This window comes from Triticum aestivum, chromosome 4D, assembly GCF_018294505.1.
Source record: "Triticum aestivum cultivar Chinese Spring chromosome 4D, IWGSC CS RefSeq v2.1, whole genome shotgun sequence".
NCBI lineage: Eukaryota > Viridiplantae > Streptophyta > Magnoliopsida > Poales > Poaceae > Triticum > Triticum aestivum.
The window spans coordinates 361179215-361193636 of record NC_057805.1 but is presented as its reverse complement, the minus strand read 5'-3'; the positions used below and the strand labels follow the sequence as shown (position 1 = coordinate 361193636).

Here is a 14422-nt window from a genome sequence, read left to right as displayed (position 1 = left end):
CACACAAAATCTAACCGTTACACACAAATCACCAAACTCGGTGGGACTAAATCATGAAACTCGGTCAGACCGATTTAGTTCAAAATGTGAACGTTAGGCTTTTCGATGGGACCGACATGTCAACTCGGTGGGACCGATTTCATTAGGGTTAGGGAATAACATAATCTCGGTGAGACCGATTACACAAACTCGGTGGGACTGATTTTGGTAGCAAGCTAACCAGAGAGTTGGTTAGGCAAACTCGGTGGGACCGATTCACTCATCTCAGTGAGACCGAAACGTTACGAAAGGGAAGCAGAGAGTTTGCATTGCGAACTCGGTGGGACCGATCGCTCATCTCGGCTGGACCAAAACGTTACGAAGGGAAACAAAGAGTTTGCAATCCCATCTCGGTGCGACCGAGGTGACTAGGGTTTTGTGGCAGTGGCTATGTCAACTGAACTCGGTGGCGCCAGATAGAAAGTTTCGGTGGGGCCGAGTTTGACTTTTGGTTTGGGACATATGTGGATATGAGAAGGTACTTGAGGGTTTTGGAGCATATCACTAAGCATTTTGAGCAAGTAACCCATTAAGCAACACCTCAACCCCTTTTAATAGTATGTGATCTTGGATCACTAAAAGTAAAATATAGAGTCTTGAGCTTGAGCCAATATGTGTCCTTAGCATTTTGAGGGGTCCACATTTCTCATCCATGCCATGCCAATCATTGAGCTTTCCTGAAATATTTATCTTGAGATATCATTAGCTCAATGAGCTATATGTTGTTAGGAATTACCAAAACCACCCAGGGATAGTTGCACTTTCAATCTCCCCCTTTTTGGTAATTGATGACAACATATAGATCAAAGCTTTGACAAATGATCATAAGATTGAAATACATCGTCGCTTTGAGAAGTATGTAATAAGCAAGAGCTCCCCCTAAATTTGTGCATTATTTAAAATTTGCTTTTGAATGCAAATGCACAATCGATTAGGCTCATGGGTCACTCTTCCATGTCACATACATCTTGGTGGAGCGCTCAAAATGATGAAAATTCAAAGCATGCACTCATCACCAAGCAAAGTGAATGATCATATAAGAGATATAAGAGATAATATCATCCAAGCAAGCATTAAAGTAGCATATGATCAAACACATTATCAACCAAGTATCTCACACAGACATAGAGTATCAACCAAGCACACAAAAAGTTCAACCAAAAGCAAGAGAGACAAAGAAGCAAAACACTCTCTCTCGAAGCCTATGATCTATACACTTCTCCCCCTTTGGCAACAAGCTACCAAAAAGTTCGAAAATGCATAGTGCTATGCGTCTCTCATCCTTGGTCTTCGGGAGGTGGTGTATAGAGAACTCCAAGGACGAAGGCATCTGTTGATGTAGTTGGAGCTGGTGGAGTGGCTGCTGGAGGTGGCACTGAAGCTGTGGCTGCTGGTGCTGACGCTGTAGCTCTAGTATCTGATACTCGCACTGCAGCAGATCTCTGACCTCTAGGCACTCGCTGAAAAGCATCAGTATTTGCCTTTCCTTTCCTCTCTTCTACATCCTCCTGGAGCTGCTCAACTGCTATTTGTATCTCAGTCACCTTCAGATCAAGATCATAAAATTTTGTCTCTATGATCCTCTCCAAGCTCTCCTGATTTTGAGTTAGGGTGGCCAAGCCCTTCTCAATCCTCAAGGTAGATTGGATCAGGTATGCTACCTGATCTTGTTTGCTCTTCCGGAAAACTTGAGATGCTTCCTCAACACCTGGCATCTTGGCAGCTTTCTTTGCCTTGGCTTTAGCTCTCTTCTCTTGTGCTTGAGCTGATGACGGTTCATCCTCATTCATCACAACTTTGTTGTCTTCAAATTCAGGATATAGAGGTAGATGCTCCTTGTCCAACAAGTATGTTCCTGTGCCCATCTTAGAATTGATGAGCTCCTGAATATGTGGAGCATACCCACAACTTCTCTTTTGGTCAGCAGTTGTCCTCTTGATTGTCTCTACAATCAGGCTCATGACTTTGAACTTTTGGGGGACATCAAATAGTTGCAGCAAGTTGATGGAATGTCCTCTAATCATCTTGTGATCTCCAGACTTGGGTAGCAAAGTGTGCCTTAGGATGGTATTAATGGTAGGCAGACCAGACAACAAGTAATGTACAGAACCAAGCTCTTCTGTCTCCAAAGCTTTATCAGGGATCTCTTTGTACATGTTTGCCATAGAGTTGTGGTCTTTCTTCTTCTTTGCATACACATCCAAGTCATCCTCATGTTCTTCTGGAGCATTGATCAATTCAACCCATTCTTCAACAGTGGATTGGTACCTTGTACCTTCGGACATCCATACTATCCTTCCATCTGGATAGAAGTGAGCAGTGGAGTAAAACTGCATGATTAGCTCATCATTCCATTTGGTGAGCTTCTGACCAACAAACTTATCAACTCCACATGCTTTGAAGCTTTCATATACTCCTGGGAAGTAGTCTTCTTTCTCCTTGATGTATTCCTAATCAACCAATCTCATGTCACAGACAATTGGCTTCTTGTCGAGCAAAATAGTCTCATATAAGTCTTGTTGTTCTTTTGTGTGGAACCTGTAATCAACTGCAGTCCTCCTTCTCACAGCATAGGGATCAGACTGTCTCCACAATCTCAGTCCAGTCCTAATGTGCATGCCCTCAGCCACTAGATGAGCATCATTTTGGTCTGGAATTTTGGGTTTCAGTTTTCTCAAAACATGGGATTCATCATCCTCTTCTTCAACTTGAGGCACTGGGGCCTTGTTCTTCTCTTCAGCTGGAATGTTCCGGGTGCTTCTCTTAGGCTTAGGGGATTTCTGAGCTTGAGCTGGTGCTTTGGGAGCAGGCTTGGGCTTTGATGTTGCAGCCCCTGACTTGATAGCATCTCCCATAAGCTTCTGAGCTTTGGGTGCTGGTGCAGCATCCTCTTCCTCTTCCTCTGAATCTCTTACCATAGTTGATTTTCCAAGAAGTTTTGTAGATGTGGTTCTTTCTATCTTATTTTTCTTGTCATCTCCTGCTGCTTCACCATCATCCTATTCTATGGTGAATTTCATGGTTTCTCCTGTTGGAACTTTCCTTGGCTTTGACATTGGGATTCTCTTGGCAGGTGCCTTCTTGTGCAAGCCTGGCTTTGTTGCAGCAGCTGTGCCATACTCTTTCTTCAAGACTTTCTTCCTTGAGGTGGCCTCATCCTCAACGGCCACATAGTCCTCATCCTCAGAGTCTGAGGTTCTCTTCTTCCTTGCTCTAGTGGCTGCCTTGGGCAAGTTACTAGGTGTGCTCCTACTGCCCTCATCATAGCTACTTGAGGGATCTGCACCCTCACTCAATTGCACTTGTTCTTCAGATCTGTTGTGACTGTCACTCTGGTCAGACATCTTGGCAAACACACTGACAGCAGACCCTGTGAATAGATTTAGATGAGGTAGAGTGGATGAGCATCACAAAGTGCAGAGTTTTTGCAAAACAGATGACTCAAAAACTTAGTTTTAGTTCTCCACAGAAAGCATTTCGGAGCTACCGATTTGTTAAACTCGGTGATACCGAAGCAATTTTGGAACCTAAACTAGTGAACTCGGTCAGACCGAGTCACAGTTTGGTGGCATCGAGATTGCTAGGGTTTCACAGAGTGTCGAACTCGGTCGCACCGATTTGCAATTTTCAGTCAGACCGAAAACGCATATGCAATGGCCTAATCCAAATCGGTGAGACCGATTTCTTCAACTCGGTCGTTCCGAGATGAGTTCGGCGGAGACCTAACCCTAAATTTTCAAATCAAATCTAACCTAAGGGATGTTTCCTGTGGATAGATTGTTTGCATACGTGGTAATGATCATGGCAAAGCAATGTGCTATGAATCAGAGTTAAGAAATAGCACACAGAGTCGAACCCATACCCTAGTTCGACGGGAGTTCACTATAGCGACAACGGCGGAGCAGATTCCGTTGACGGCGACGGAAACCAGCGGCGAGGAGACAATCCGGAGACCCGAGGAGGCAAAGCAGGACACACGCGCGGGCTGAGGAGTTTGAAGAAATTTCCAAAATCTCACCCGTGGGTTTATATATCCCGACCCTGTAACATCCCTAGCCTTGCTATGCACTTGGACTAGCTTGGTTGCTGCAACATGTCTAAATTTCATTTAAACTTGAAATGGGGATGTTCAGACCCTAGCATCAAATGGAATTCAACTAGGATCAAAATAAAAATATTTTCATAAACCCAAAATGTCCCTAAGAAAAGTTCATGATTTCCGGTTAAGGTGAAAACCTCTGCCAAAAGTGATGAATATATTTTTAGGTCATTTTTGGATTTTTGAATTAACACAAAAGTATTTGAATTGTAGCCATTTAAATGCTATATATATTTTAAATGGTCCAAATATTCTGAAGTTACTTGTGGAGCTCTGGAATAACTCAGTTAAGCTCCAAAATAATTTTCAGAATTTAATGTAGTGAAAGCAGATACACAAGCACATACAAGTCTGCACGTCCAACATCAACTAAACAAGCAAAAACAGATACACAAGCAAAAACAGATACACAACTGCACATACAAGTCTGCACGTCCAACATCAACTAAACAAGCAAAAACAGATACACAAGCACATACAAGTATGCTTACAAGCAAAAACAGATACACAAGCACCAAAACATGGTGCAACATCAACTAAAGCTGTGGTGCGCATCTCCATGCCTCTTCTGATCTTCCATCATAGCAGCAGCAACCTGAACGACATTAGATCACCAAAAAGAAACATTATTAAATGTTTAGAAACAAGGCCATCAACATGAGGCAGTAATCCAACTTAACACTTTGTCAACATATTTGTATATGCAAATAACTAAGCTTATACTGTATAACTTTATGATCCACATGCAATGTGAAATTGAATTGCCAAATATACTGTTTGAGCAGTCATGGGCTCGCAGAGAAGCTATAGCTACAGAAGTAGAATATGACCAGTTAATATATTGCAAAGAAGGTTTTTGTGCATCAGCACTGAATCAAAGAACATATTCTCAACAATTTAGACATATCGTTTCAAGTTGTTGCAACATCAGCTTGAGGCTGCTTGTCTATCCTCATTCTACTGGTTGATGATCATTTATAAATTTGTAGTGAACATATCCTAGGCCTAAGACATACAACATACATCCTTCACACACAAAAAAGATATACGAGATACAACATGTACCTATTTGCAAAGCCTACCAAGAACAGATCCTAGGCCTACGACATACTAGTTCTTACATGACTTTGCTACTAACAGTAGCAACAAAATTCTTAGCAATTGAACGACAGTAAGCACCACATATTCACTTCATCAAGAGATAAGCACCAAATATCATCCTCAACAAAGAACTAATTTGCTGGAAAACACATGTCTTACTTACTGAACATCCAGATGCACCACATCCACATGAGCCTCCAAATGTCCGGCTCGCTGGAGGGGAAGACGAGGTTGAAGGAAAGGGCGCCGCCGGCAAGCATGGAGGCGTACGCCTGGACCTCAAAGATGGTGTACAGATGGACCAAACTACAGTTTCAGTAAAACTATAAGAACACAAAATAAAACTACAAAAACTACAGTTTCAGTAAAACTATAAATTAGTTTAGATTGTGAGAAAGTCAGCACCATCAGCAGTAACCATTAACAAAAGAAAATGAATTATGTCGATGCTGGAAAGAACATCTCTGGAGTAGTTTTAATTGAAAAAATCTACAGAATACTCCGGTAATTAGAGTACACAGCTAAGATGCTGGAAAGAACATCACACAGGCAGGACAAACTACTCCATCTCCGCACTACAGGCAGGAAAAACTACAGGAGTATACAGCTACTCCTACAGGAGTACTATGGGTAAGACAACTACAGGAGTAAGATGTTGATCATGCTGCAAAGAACATAACTACTCGAGGTACTACATGAGTACAGGAAAGAACACTACAGGCACCAAAAAATTCATCCATCTCGCTTACAGTATTACAGGAAAGAACACTAAAGCGAGCTCACAAGCCTCACATACAGTAAGTCTTGCGTGTCACAACCAAATTACAGGAAAAATGCATCCATCTCACTTACATCTCAGCATTAATGCAGCAACAATACAAAGAGCTGGTATCAAGAAGAGCACAAATGGTCCAGGAGCCGACCTGCCAAAGGAGCAGCATGCTGCTGCTTTGCTTCCCCATATAGGACACTCTCCTAAGATAGCTACCCAAAAAACAAAAAAAAACATGATTAGTTAGCTGGTACATAAGAAAAGGAATTAATGCACGAATGACATATACAACTAAAAAACAGGATATGAAATATTATTAGAATTGCACATTAGATGGCTGCAAGATAACTTTTGCTTCATATAAAGTAACTAGAATTAGCACCCAAAAACTAGAATTTACTAATGTTTTTGTCACACTACCAAAATTCAAGACAAACCATGACAGGGAGACGAGTGAATTGCAGCATAGGATGCATCTAATTTGACTACCACAATCATTGAGTGAAAGCAAACATCAAAGAATTCAAAAATTTCTGAACTGAATGCAAGCTAGTTTGCACATGACACAGCAGGTCTGCAGTCCGTAATTAGATTAGATATTCCGACTCATGAGCCACATGCACAGACACTTACTAGAACCTGCTTATGCTTAAACTAGAAATAGAACAAAGGAAAACTGAACCTATCTATTCAACAGAGACATAGCATGGGAGGAGCACCTATGTCAAGAGAAATCACACATGGCCTGAACCCTGGGCATCATTTTAACTTACAAACTGCATCACCAAATAAAACTACCAGGTTAGTGACAACCTTAAAATGGAATCAGGCAGTCTTACGTTTTGAGCCACTTGTAAGATCAATTCCAGTTTTCTTTAACTCAGACGTGAAAGCAAAAAACTTGCCAGAATTAGCAAGGATTCCTCTGCCTAAGTAGATTCAGCACGAGCCAAGCAGGGCACCTTATGCTCTGCACCTAGCACGACATTTTTTGTTTATTTATATTTAGAAAATGGATGAGATTTATTATTCTTGGCTTCCTCTGCAAGTAGCCAGGCTAGTGGGGTGACCCAAAAGATTCATGGATTTAAGGATAAACACCATGGCTGCATAATATTGATATATTGATCGCACACTATGAATCTAGTTAGAAAAAGGCAAAGCCTAAGTCACATGAAACACATGCTGCCTGCGTGTGGAAACTTCAGTACAGCCCACAATGAACATCAACATCAGAATAGTTCAGAAGGTGGCAAGTGTTGGCCCTACCTGCGGTGAGCATGAGTATGTTGACGTCCATGGTGCGCCACGACGAACCACTTGAGCGGCCTCCAAACGTGCTCGAAGAGCGAGACCACCAGAAGCACCCCGCAGACGAGCACGTAGTAAACTTCTGCTTCACGGTTGTTCTGCAGGACCGAGCATTTCCTCACCGAGAAGAGCTGTTGTGATCTTGCCCTCTTTGCTTCGCCTTCTTCTGGTGCTTTGTAGCAGTTCCACTGGTTGTGTATGCTGATGATCTGTTACGGCACAACAGAACTCTGTCAGCTATTACTGAAATTCCTCCCCAAAATGAGACAGGAGATGGGGTTACCAAGTACAAACCAACATTCTTGTTTTATTAATTTAGTCTGCTAAATGTCGGTAAAATTACTGAGAAACTGACAGCGGCTCTAGTGCAGATAGGATACAAAGTTTCAGATGTGTTCTGCAGTTATATTACATACAGACTAAAGAAATTGACAGAGCACAGTGCAGATAGGAGATGATGCTGGACATGCTACCAATTGTTTACCTGTTTTGGGTGTTCGTGTTGTGCCCAACAGAGTTGGGATCCTCTGCTGCAGACTGGTGGCGGGCGATGGGGATCCTTTGCTGTAGATGATGAGGAGACACCTCGGGCTATGGACCATGGGGCAGCACGCACCGTCGATGGTGGGAGAGGCGGCCGCCCAAGCAAATCAACGAGAAGGGATCAGAGGTCGCGGACGTGCAATGAGAATAATATAGGATGCTTCGATTGCAATAAGTAAATGCATCATGAAGGTCGCAGATCCATATACAGAATGAAGTTATGTAGGATCAGCAAGCTACTGGGAAATATAATCCCAACAAGCAAGCAAACCCGCACGACTTATTTTTAATCTATTTAATAAAGGCACTCAGCATTGTGTTTCTGTATGCAGCGTGCTTTCAAGATCACACTCTGAATCTCTACTATGATATCGATGAGAAATGGCCATTTGTGCTAATTATCTTATCATGAATGTAAATCTACATTTCCACCACAAACCCACAATGATTCTGGCTTCTTATAATGGAAGAGGATCATAGAGAAGAGATTGGAGGGCTCATAGGTGGATGAGTGCAAGATGCTGCAGGAGAGAACGCCTGCAACTAAGCAATTGACATTGAAAATTAACACTAGAAACCTTGAGACGGAGACGGACTAGAAACCTTGAGCAGCACCTTCTAGTCCCAAACCGAACTCCTAATAATCACTAGAAACCTTGAGCAGCACATTCTTGCAGGTATACGTACCGAATATGGAGACGGAGACGGACTACTGGGAGACGGAGACGGACTCCTGAGAGAGCACACACCGCATCTGCTCCAGCGAGTAGGGGTGCTCTGGGTCCTTGATGTCCTGCACCGTATCTGCAAACGCCCAAATCAGTTCCCCGTCAGTCAGCGAAGCTAAGCCAATCAATGGAGGAAAAAACCAAAGAAGGAAACCGAGGGATCCGGGCGCTTCCATTACCGAAGACGTCGAGCGCCGCGTGCCCGGGGTGGACGGCGTGCTCCGGCCGCTCGTGCACGAGGCGGGGGCGTTGGCGAGGAGCCAGCGGAGGTGGCGGTGGAGGTGCGGCGCCGAGGGTGGGGCGAGCGCGGCGGCCCTGTGGCGGAAGGCGCCGAGTGAGGCATCAGGGACGGGGTGGTTCGGCGGGCGGAGGACGAGCGGCATGGGGTCTGCGTCCTACGGGAGGCGAGGAGGAGCGGGTGGTGACGCGCGGGCGTGGGCGGCGTGCTCGGCGGAATCGGGGGTCGCGCTTGGCCACTGGAGGACGCGCGCGCCCGATCTGGCCCGATGAGAGGAAGGAGCGGAGGGATGGTGAGGGAGTGCTGGACTAAGGGGTCCTCGGGCGTCCGTCCTGCTATCCATGGGCCGGACTGATGGGCTGTGAAGATACGAAGGCCGAAGACAATATTCGTGTCCGGATTGGACTCTACTTGGCATGGAATGCAAGCTCGGCGACCTATTATGAAGATTTCCTCCTATGTAACCGACCTCGTGTAACCCTAGATCTCTCCGGTGTCTATATGAACCGGAGAGCATAGTCCGGATAGGACAGATTCATTACCATATTCACATAGGCTAGACTTCTAGGGTTTAGCCATTACGATCTCGTGGTAGATCAACTCTTGTAACACTCATATTCATCAAGATCAATCAAGCAGGAAGTAGGGTATTACCTCCATAGAGAGGGCCCGAACCTGGGTAAACATCGTGTCCCCCGTCTCCTGTTACCATCGATCCTAGACGCACAGTCCGGGACCCCCTATCCGAGATCCGCCGGTTTTGACACCGACATTGGTGCTTTCATTGAGAGTTCCACTGTGCCGTCGACGAAAGCTTTGATGGCCCCTTCGATCGTCAGTAATGACGTGGTCCAAGGAGAAACCTTTCTCCCCAGACAGATCTTTGTATTCGGCGGCTTCGTACTGCGGGCCAACTCGCTTGGCCATCTAGAGCAGATCGACAGCTACACCCTTGGCCAACAGGTCAGGTTCGTAAGCCTGAACTACGTTGCGGACATCCGTGGAGACTTGATCTTCGACGGATTCGAGACCGCGGCAACCGCTCCCCTTCGCCCCGATGAACATGGCTTAAACCTGTCATCAGGCCGCATCCAGGAGATTGCTCCTGTAATAACTCTGGCCTTAGAACCAGAACAGATCAAGTCGTCCGAAGATGGGAAACTCAACCCCATCACGGGGGCTACCGATTCGGCGGCGTTGGAGCCACATGCAGATTCCACTTCGTACGATACTTGCATTAACGGAACCCCGGACTTGTCTTCGATATCGAGTTTCGAACCCTGCGAGCCCGCGGATACCGAACTCGATCGGCTATCGATCTTCAAGTTCAGCGTCGCGGATATCTTCCAACACTCGCCCATGGGCGACCTACTAAAGTCACTAAAAAACCTATCCCTGGCAGACGGCTCGTCGCCGAACTATGTTCGGTTCGACCTTACGGCGGATGACAGAGAATTTTGCTTCCCACCCGCCACCCACTTCATAGCCACCGTCGAAGACCCAGCCAACACGCCTGGCCTCTGCTCAGACATCGACGGTCTGGACGACAATGAGGGGCAAGGCCAGAGCTTACTATCCGCTAGACGCGGGACGACCACTTCCTGGTATGATGTGTGCATGGTAGACACACCCAACGATGATCTCGACGATGACAAGGAGGATCCAGTCGAGGATAAGCCTCCTGGTACACAGTCCGAACACCTGCGCCCCCCGCGCCACTCTCAGTCACGTCACTCAAGAGAAAACAATACTAGCACCGGATGTGATAATACTCCGGACAACGAAGGCCCTGTTGAGACAGGATCCGAACAGGAGGACCAGTAAAGCGGGCAAGATAGCCCTGATGAACAAGTCATATTCGGAGACTCGGAGGATAGTAATTATCTCCCACCCTCCGAGGAAGAGGAGAGCCTCGGCAACGAGGAATTCATCGTGCCTGAGGAACCTCTCGAGCAGGAGCGCTTTAAACGCCGGCTAATAGCCACGGCAAGGAATCTAAGAATAAAGCAGCTGCAGCTTCAAGCAAGCCAAGATCTGCTCAATGATAAATGGACTGAGGTCCTGGCCGCCGAAGAATACGGCCTTAGCGGCCCAGACAAAATCCACCACAACTGTAGGTGGCTCCCTCAATACGATGGCAAGGCGTTGGAGCCCACACCACCATCGAATAAGCCGGTAGGCCGACCACAGTTCGGTCCGGACAAGGCAGCAACCCAAGCAGAGCACCATACCAACCCATCCGGCCGTCCAAGCAAGAATAAAGAAGCTCGGGGGAACACTCGCGACATCCAACAAGATCGGGAGGGTAGAACAGGACACACAAAATCGACACACAGATCGCGGAGACATGCCCCGGCCAGTAATAACGGTTATCTATTCGGACACAACAGACCCGAGCACGCTCGGTCCGAAAACCGTAAGCGGAGTCCGCCTGAGGTGCTTCACAGTGTGGCCCAACATAGAGGAGTCGCACACCCTCTTTGCTTCGCCAACGAGGTAATGGAGCACGAATTTCCAGACGGGTTTAAACCCATCAACATCGCATCATACGATGGAACAACAGATCCCGCAGTATGGATTGAGGATTACCTCCTCCATATCCACCTGGCTCGCGGAGACGACCTTCATGCCATTAAATACCTGCCTCTCCGGCTTAAGGGACCAGCGCGGTACTGGCTAAACAGTTTGCCAGAAAATTCTATTGGCAGCTGGGAAGATTTGGAAGACGCCTTTCATGACAACTTCCAAGGAACGTATGTCCGGCCATCAGATGCCGATGACTTAAGTCATATTGTCCAACAGCCCGGCGAGTCAGCCAGGGAACTCTGGACTAGGTTCTTAGTCAAAAAGAACCAAATTGTCGACTGTCCGGACGCGGAAGCCCTTGCGGCCTTCAAATATAGCGTCGGGGACGAATGGCTAGCACGTCACCTCGGCCAGGAAGGACCTAAATCCATGACAGCCCTTACCGCTCTAATGACTCGCTTTTGTGCGGGAGAAGACAACTGGCTCGCTCGTAAAAGCAACAACGCCAGCGACCCGGGCACTTCCGAAATCCAAGACGGCAACGGCAAGCCACGACTAAACGCACACAACAGCCGCAACAATAATGAAAGATTACGCCACACAGCGGTCAATGCCGGATTTCACAATCCGAAAACCGGTCAACGGAAGAAGCCATTCAAGGCAAACCAGGATGGACCATCCACCCTCGACAGGATATTGGACCGACCTTGTCAGATTCACGGTCACCCTGATAAGCCAGCTAATCACACCAACAGAAAATATTGGGTCTTTAAGCAGGCATGCAAGCTTAACACCGAACGCAATGGGAGGAGGCCACCAGGCGATAAAGACGACGGAGCGGCTCGCCAACCGAACACCAGGGGCCAGAAATAGTTTCCCTCCGAAGTTCGACCACTCCCGGAACGGAAATAGCAGTTCGGCTTCCGCCACCCACCCGCTATACCGGCAAGATTCACACAACTCATACATCACTATGCGCTAAAGATACCATGGGTACCGGCGGAAGCACAATACGGGCAACCCTGCAAACATTCCCGTAACATTTTTATCTGTTTTACCATATTTTTCTTTATTATCTCTTAAAAAGAGGTGACCATCAGGACAGCATCTACTCGGACTCTATCGGAGTTCGGATCCGTACACTCACCTAAGGGGCCACTTCTGTTAAGGACTCCCCTCCCCGAGGACGGGCGACGCAGACGTGCGACAGGAGGTCCAAAACAGCTTTTTTGTAGACCGCGCTCTTTATTTTGAGCCTGTACTATGCCTTTTTCCTCCGTTCCCGACCCCGAGCATGTCAAATAGCCGGGTTGTGGTTTTTCTCTTCTTTATATATATATGAATTTATCATTGGCTTATTGCTCCACTCCCAGTAAACTTCATCCGAACTAATCTTCCATACTCTTTCTACAACGAGTACGCCCATAACGGCGGTGTTACAAGACGCACCTCGGCATAACTTGCTAGGGGCTCGGTATGGTAACAAATGAGTCGCCAATAAAAGTCCGAACAGCCTATAGCGTACTTCGGCGTCGCAAGTTTGGCCTTATATGCATCAGCACCGAATCATTGTCTTTGGTCAATAGATGGGTTGCCCGGCTCCTGTGCTTGCTACCCTACGTTCTGCTCTATCGGCTAGGGTAGTAAAGGGAGAACTACTGCGATTGTGCCCTGGCTTTGATTGGATGAGCACCTCAGTAGAGAAAGCCGAAAACTGACTGTCATGATGCGGCGAGAGCTGGTCAACCACTTGACGACTTATTCGAATCTTTAGCGATTCTCCGTGTCACGCGAAGGATCTTTTTCAGATCAAAACATGTAAGGCACAAAAATTATAATACGCCGCATGCATACCAGGGGCTATGTCGTAGCCCCGCCATAAAACTCCTATGGCTAAGTGAAGGTGTTAACGCCATATAGTCCGATTGCCTGGTTCGCCGCATTATCACCTCCTTTATGGACCGAGACATTGGACAAAGAGTGATTCAATGCTTTTCCGAACACCCCCGTATTTCCTACGAGGGGGCTGAAGCCAACGACTGGAAAACCTTCAGATTACATTACAACGGTCGCACAGGAGGAATACAAGCTTTCGAGCAAAAGATGAAAACAGATTAACCATAAAGTTGTCTGTTACAACACTTATACACATCACTCGAACATTATGTCTTTCGAGCACTGACCCTCTATCAAGCGGGCGGCCTCTAGGACGTCTTCAAAATAATGCTCCGGTTCCGGACGTTCCTTGCCTTTGGGTGGACTCTTCGCCGCAACATCGATGGCCTTCATCTTCCCCCAGAATGTCTTGACTCGGGCGAAGGCCATCCGTGCACCTTCAATGCACGCCGACCGCTTCACAGCGTCGATACGCGCCACCGCATCAACAAGCCGTTGCACCAGGCCGAAGTAACTACTCGGAACAGGATCAGTCGGCCACAACCGGACTATGACGTTCTTCATGGCAGCGCCGGATATCCTATGCAGCACGGCCCACTGGGACATCTGTTCATTCAGCAACAGAGGGCGCTTCGACGCGCCAAATTGTGACCAGAAAAGCTTTTCCGTTGCATACCCCTCTTGTGCATGGTAAAACTGCGCTGCATCGGAAGAACTCTTCGGCAAGTCTAAAAAATTGTCCGGAGAACTCCACACTTGGTTAAGCTGAGCATAGTTCGGATCGCCGAACTTAGCCTGTAGCAAAAAGGGCTTGCTAGCCACAATCTCCCCAGCTTGCCGGATCTCCTCACGGGCTGCTCTGGACTCAGACCGCACTTCTCTTGAGTCTCGTAAGGCCTTGTCAAGTTCGACCGTTTTGGCTTCATTTTCCTTCTCAAGAAGTTTACAGCGGCTAGCCGCATTCTCTAACTTGCGCGCCATGGTGGACATCTTCTCCTTGTCTTGGCGCCGCACAGCTTGTTCGGCTTTTAACTCAGCCGATGCCTTTTCGGCAGCCGCATCACTAAACCGGGCCTGCTCCTTGACCCGGGCCAGCTCCGCCCGAAGGGCTTCCACGGCAGCGGCACCATCTGCATTCATGCACATTTCATGTAAAACTCTTTTTCAGA

General features: G+C 46.9%; 1 protein-coding gene across 1 annotated transcript; it reads right to left on the bottom strand.

Moving 5' to 3' along the window:
* Nucleotides 1-4431: 4431 nt before the first annotated feature.
* LOC123096966 (uncharacterized) lies at nt 4432-8976 on the bottom strand. Its single transcript, XM_044518755.1, has 7 exons — nt 8773-8976; nt 8553-8574; nt 7807-7913; nt 7281-7531; nt 6092-6223; nt 5403-5545; nt 4432-4733 (listed from the first exon to the last, which is right to left on the bottom strand). The coding sequence occupies exons 1-7, from the start codon at nt 8974-8976 to the stop codon at nt 4675-4677; spliced, it is 918 nt and encodes a 305-aa protein (XP_044374690.1). The 3' UTR covers nt 4432-4674.
* Nucleotides 8977-14422: the final 5446 nt, after the last annotated feature.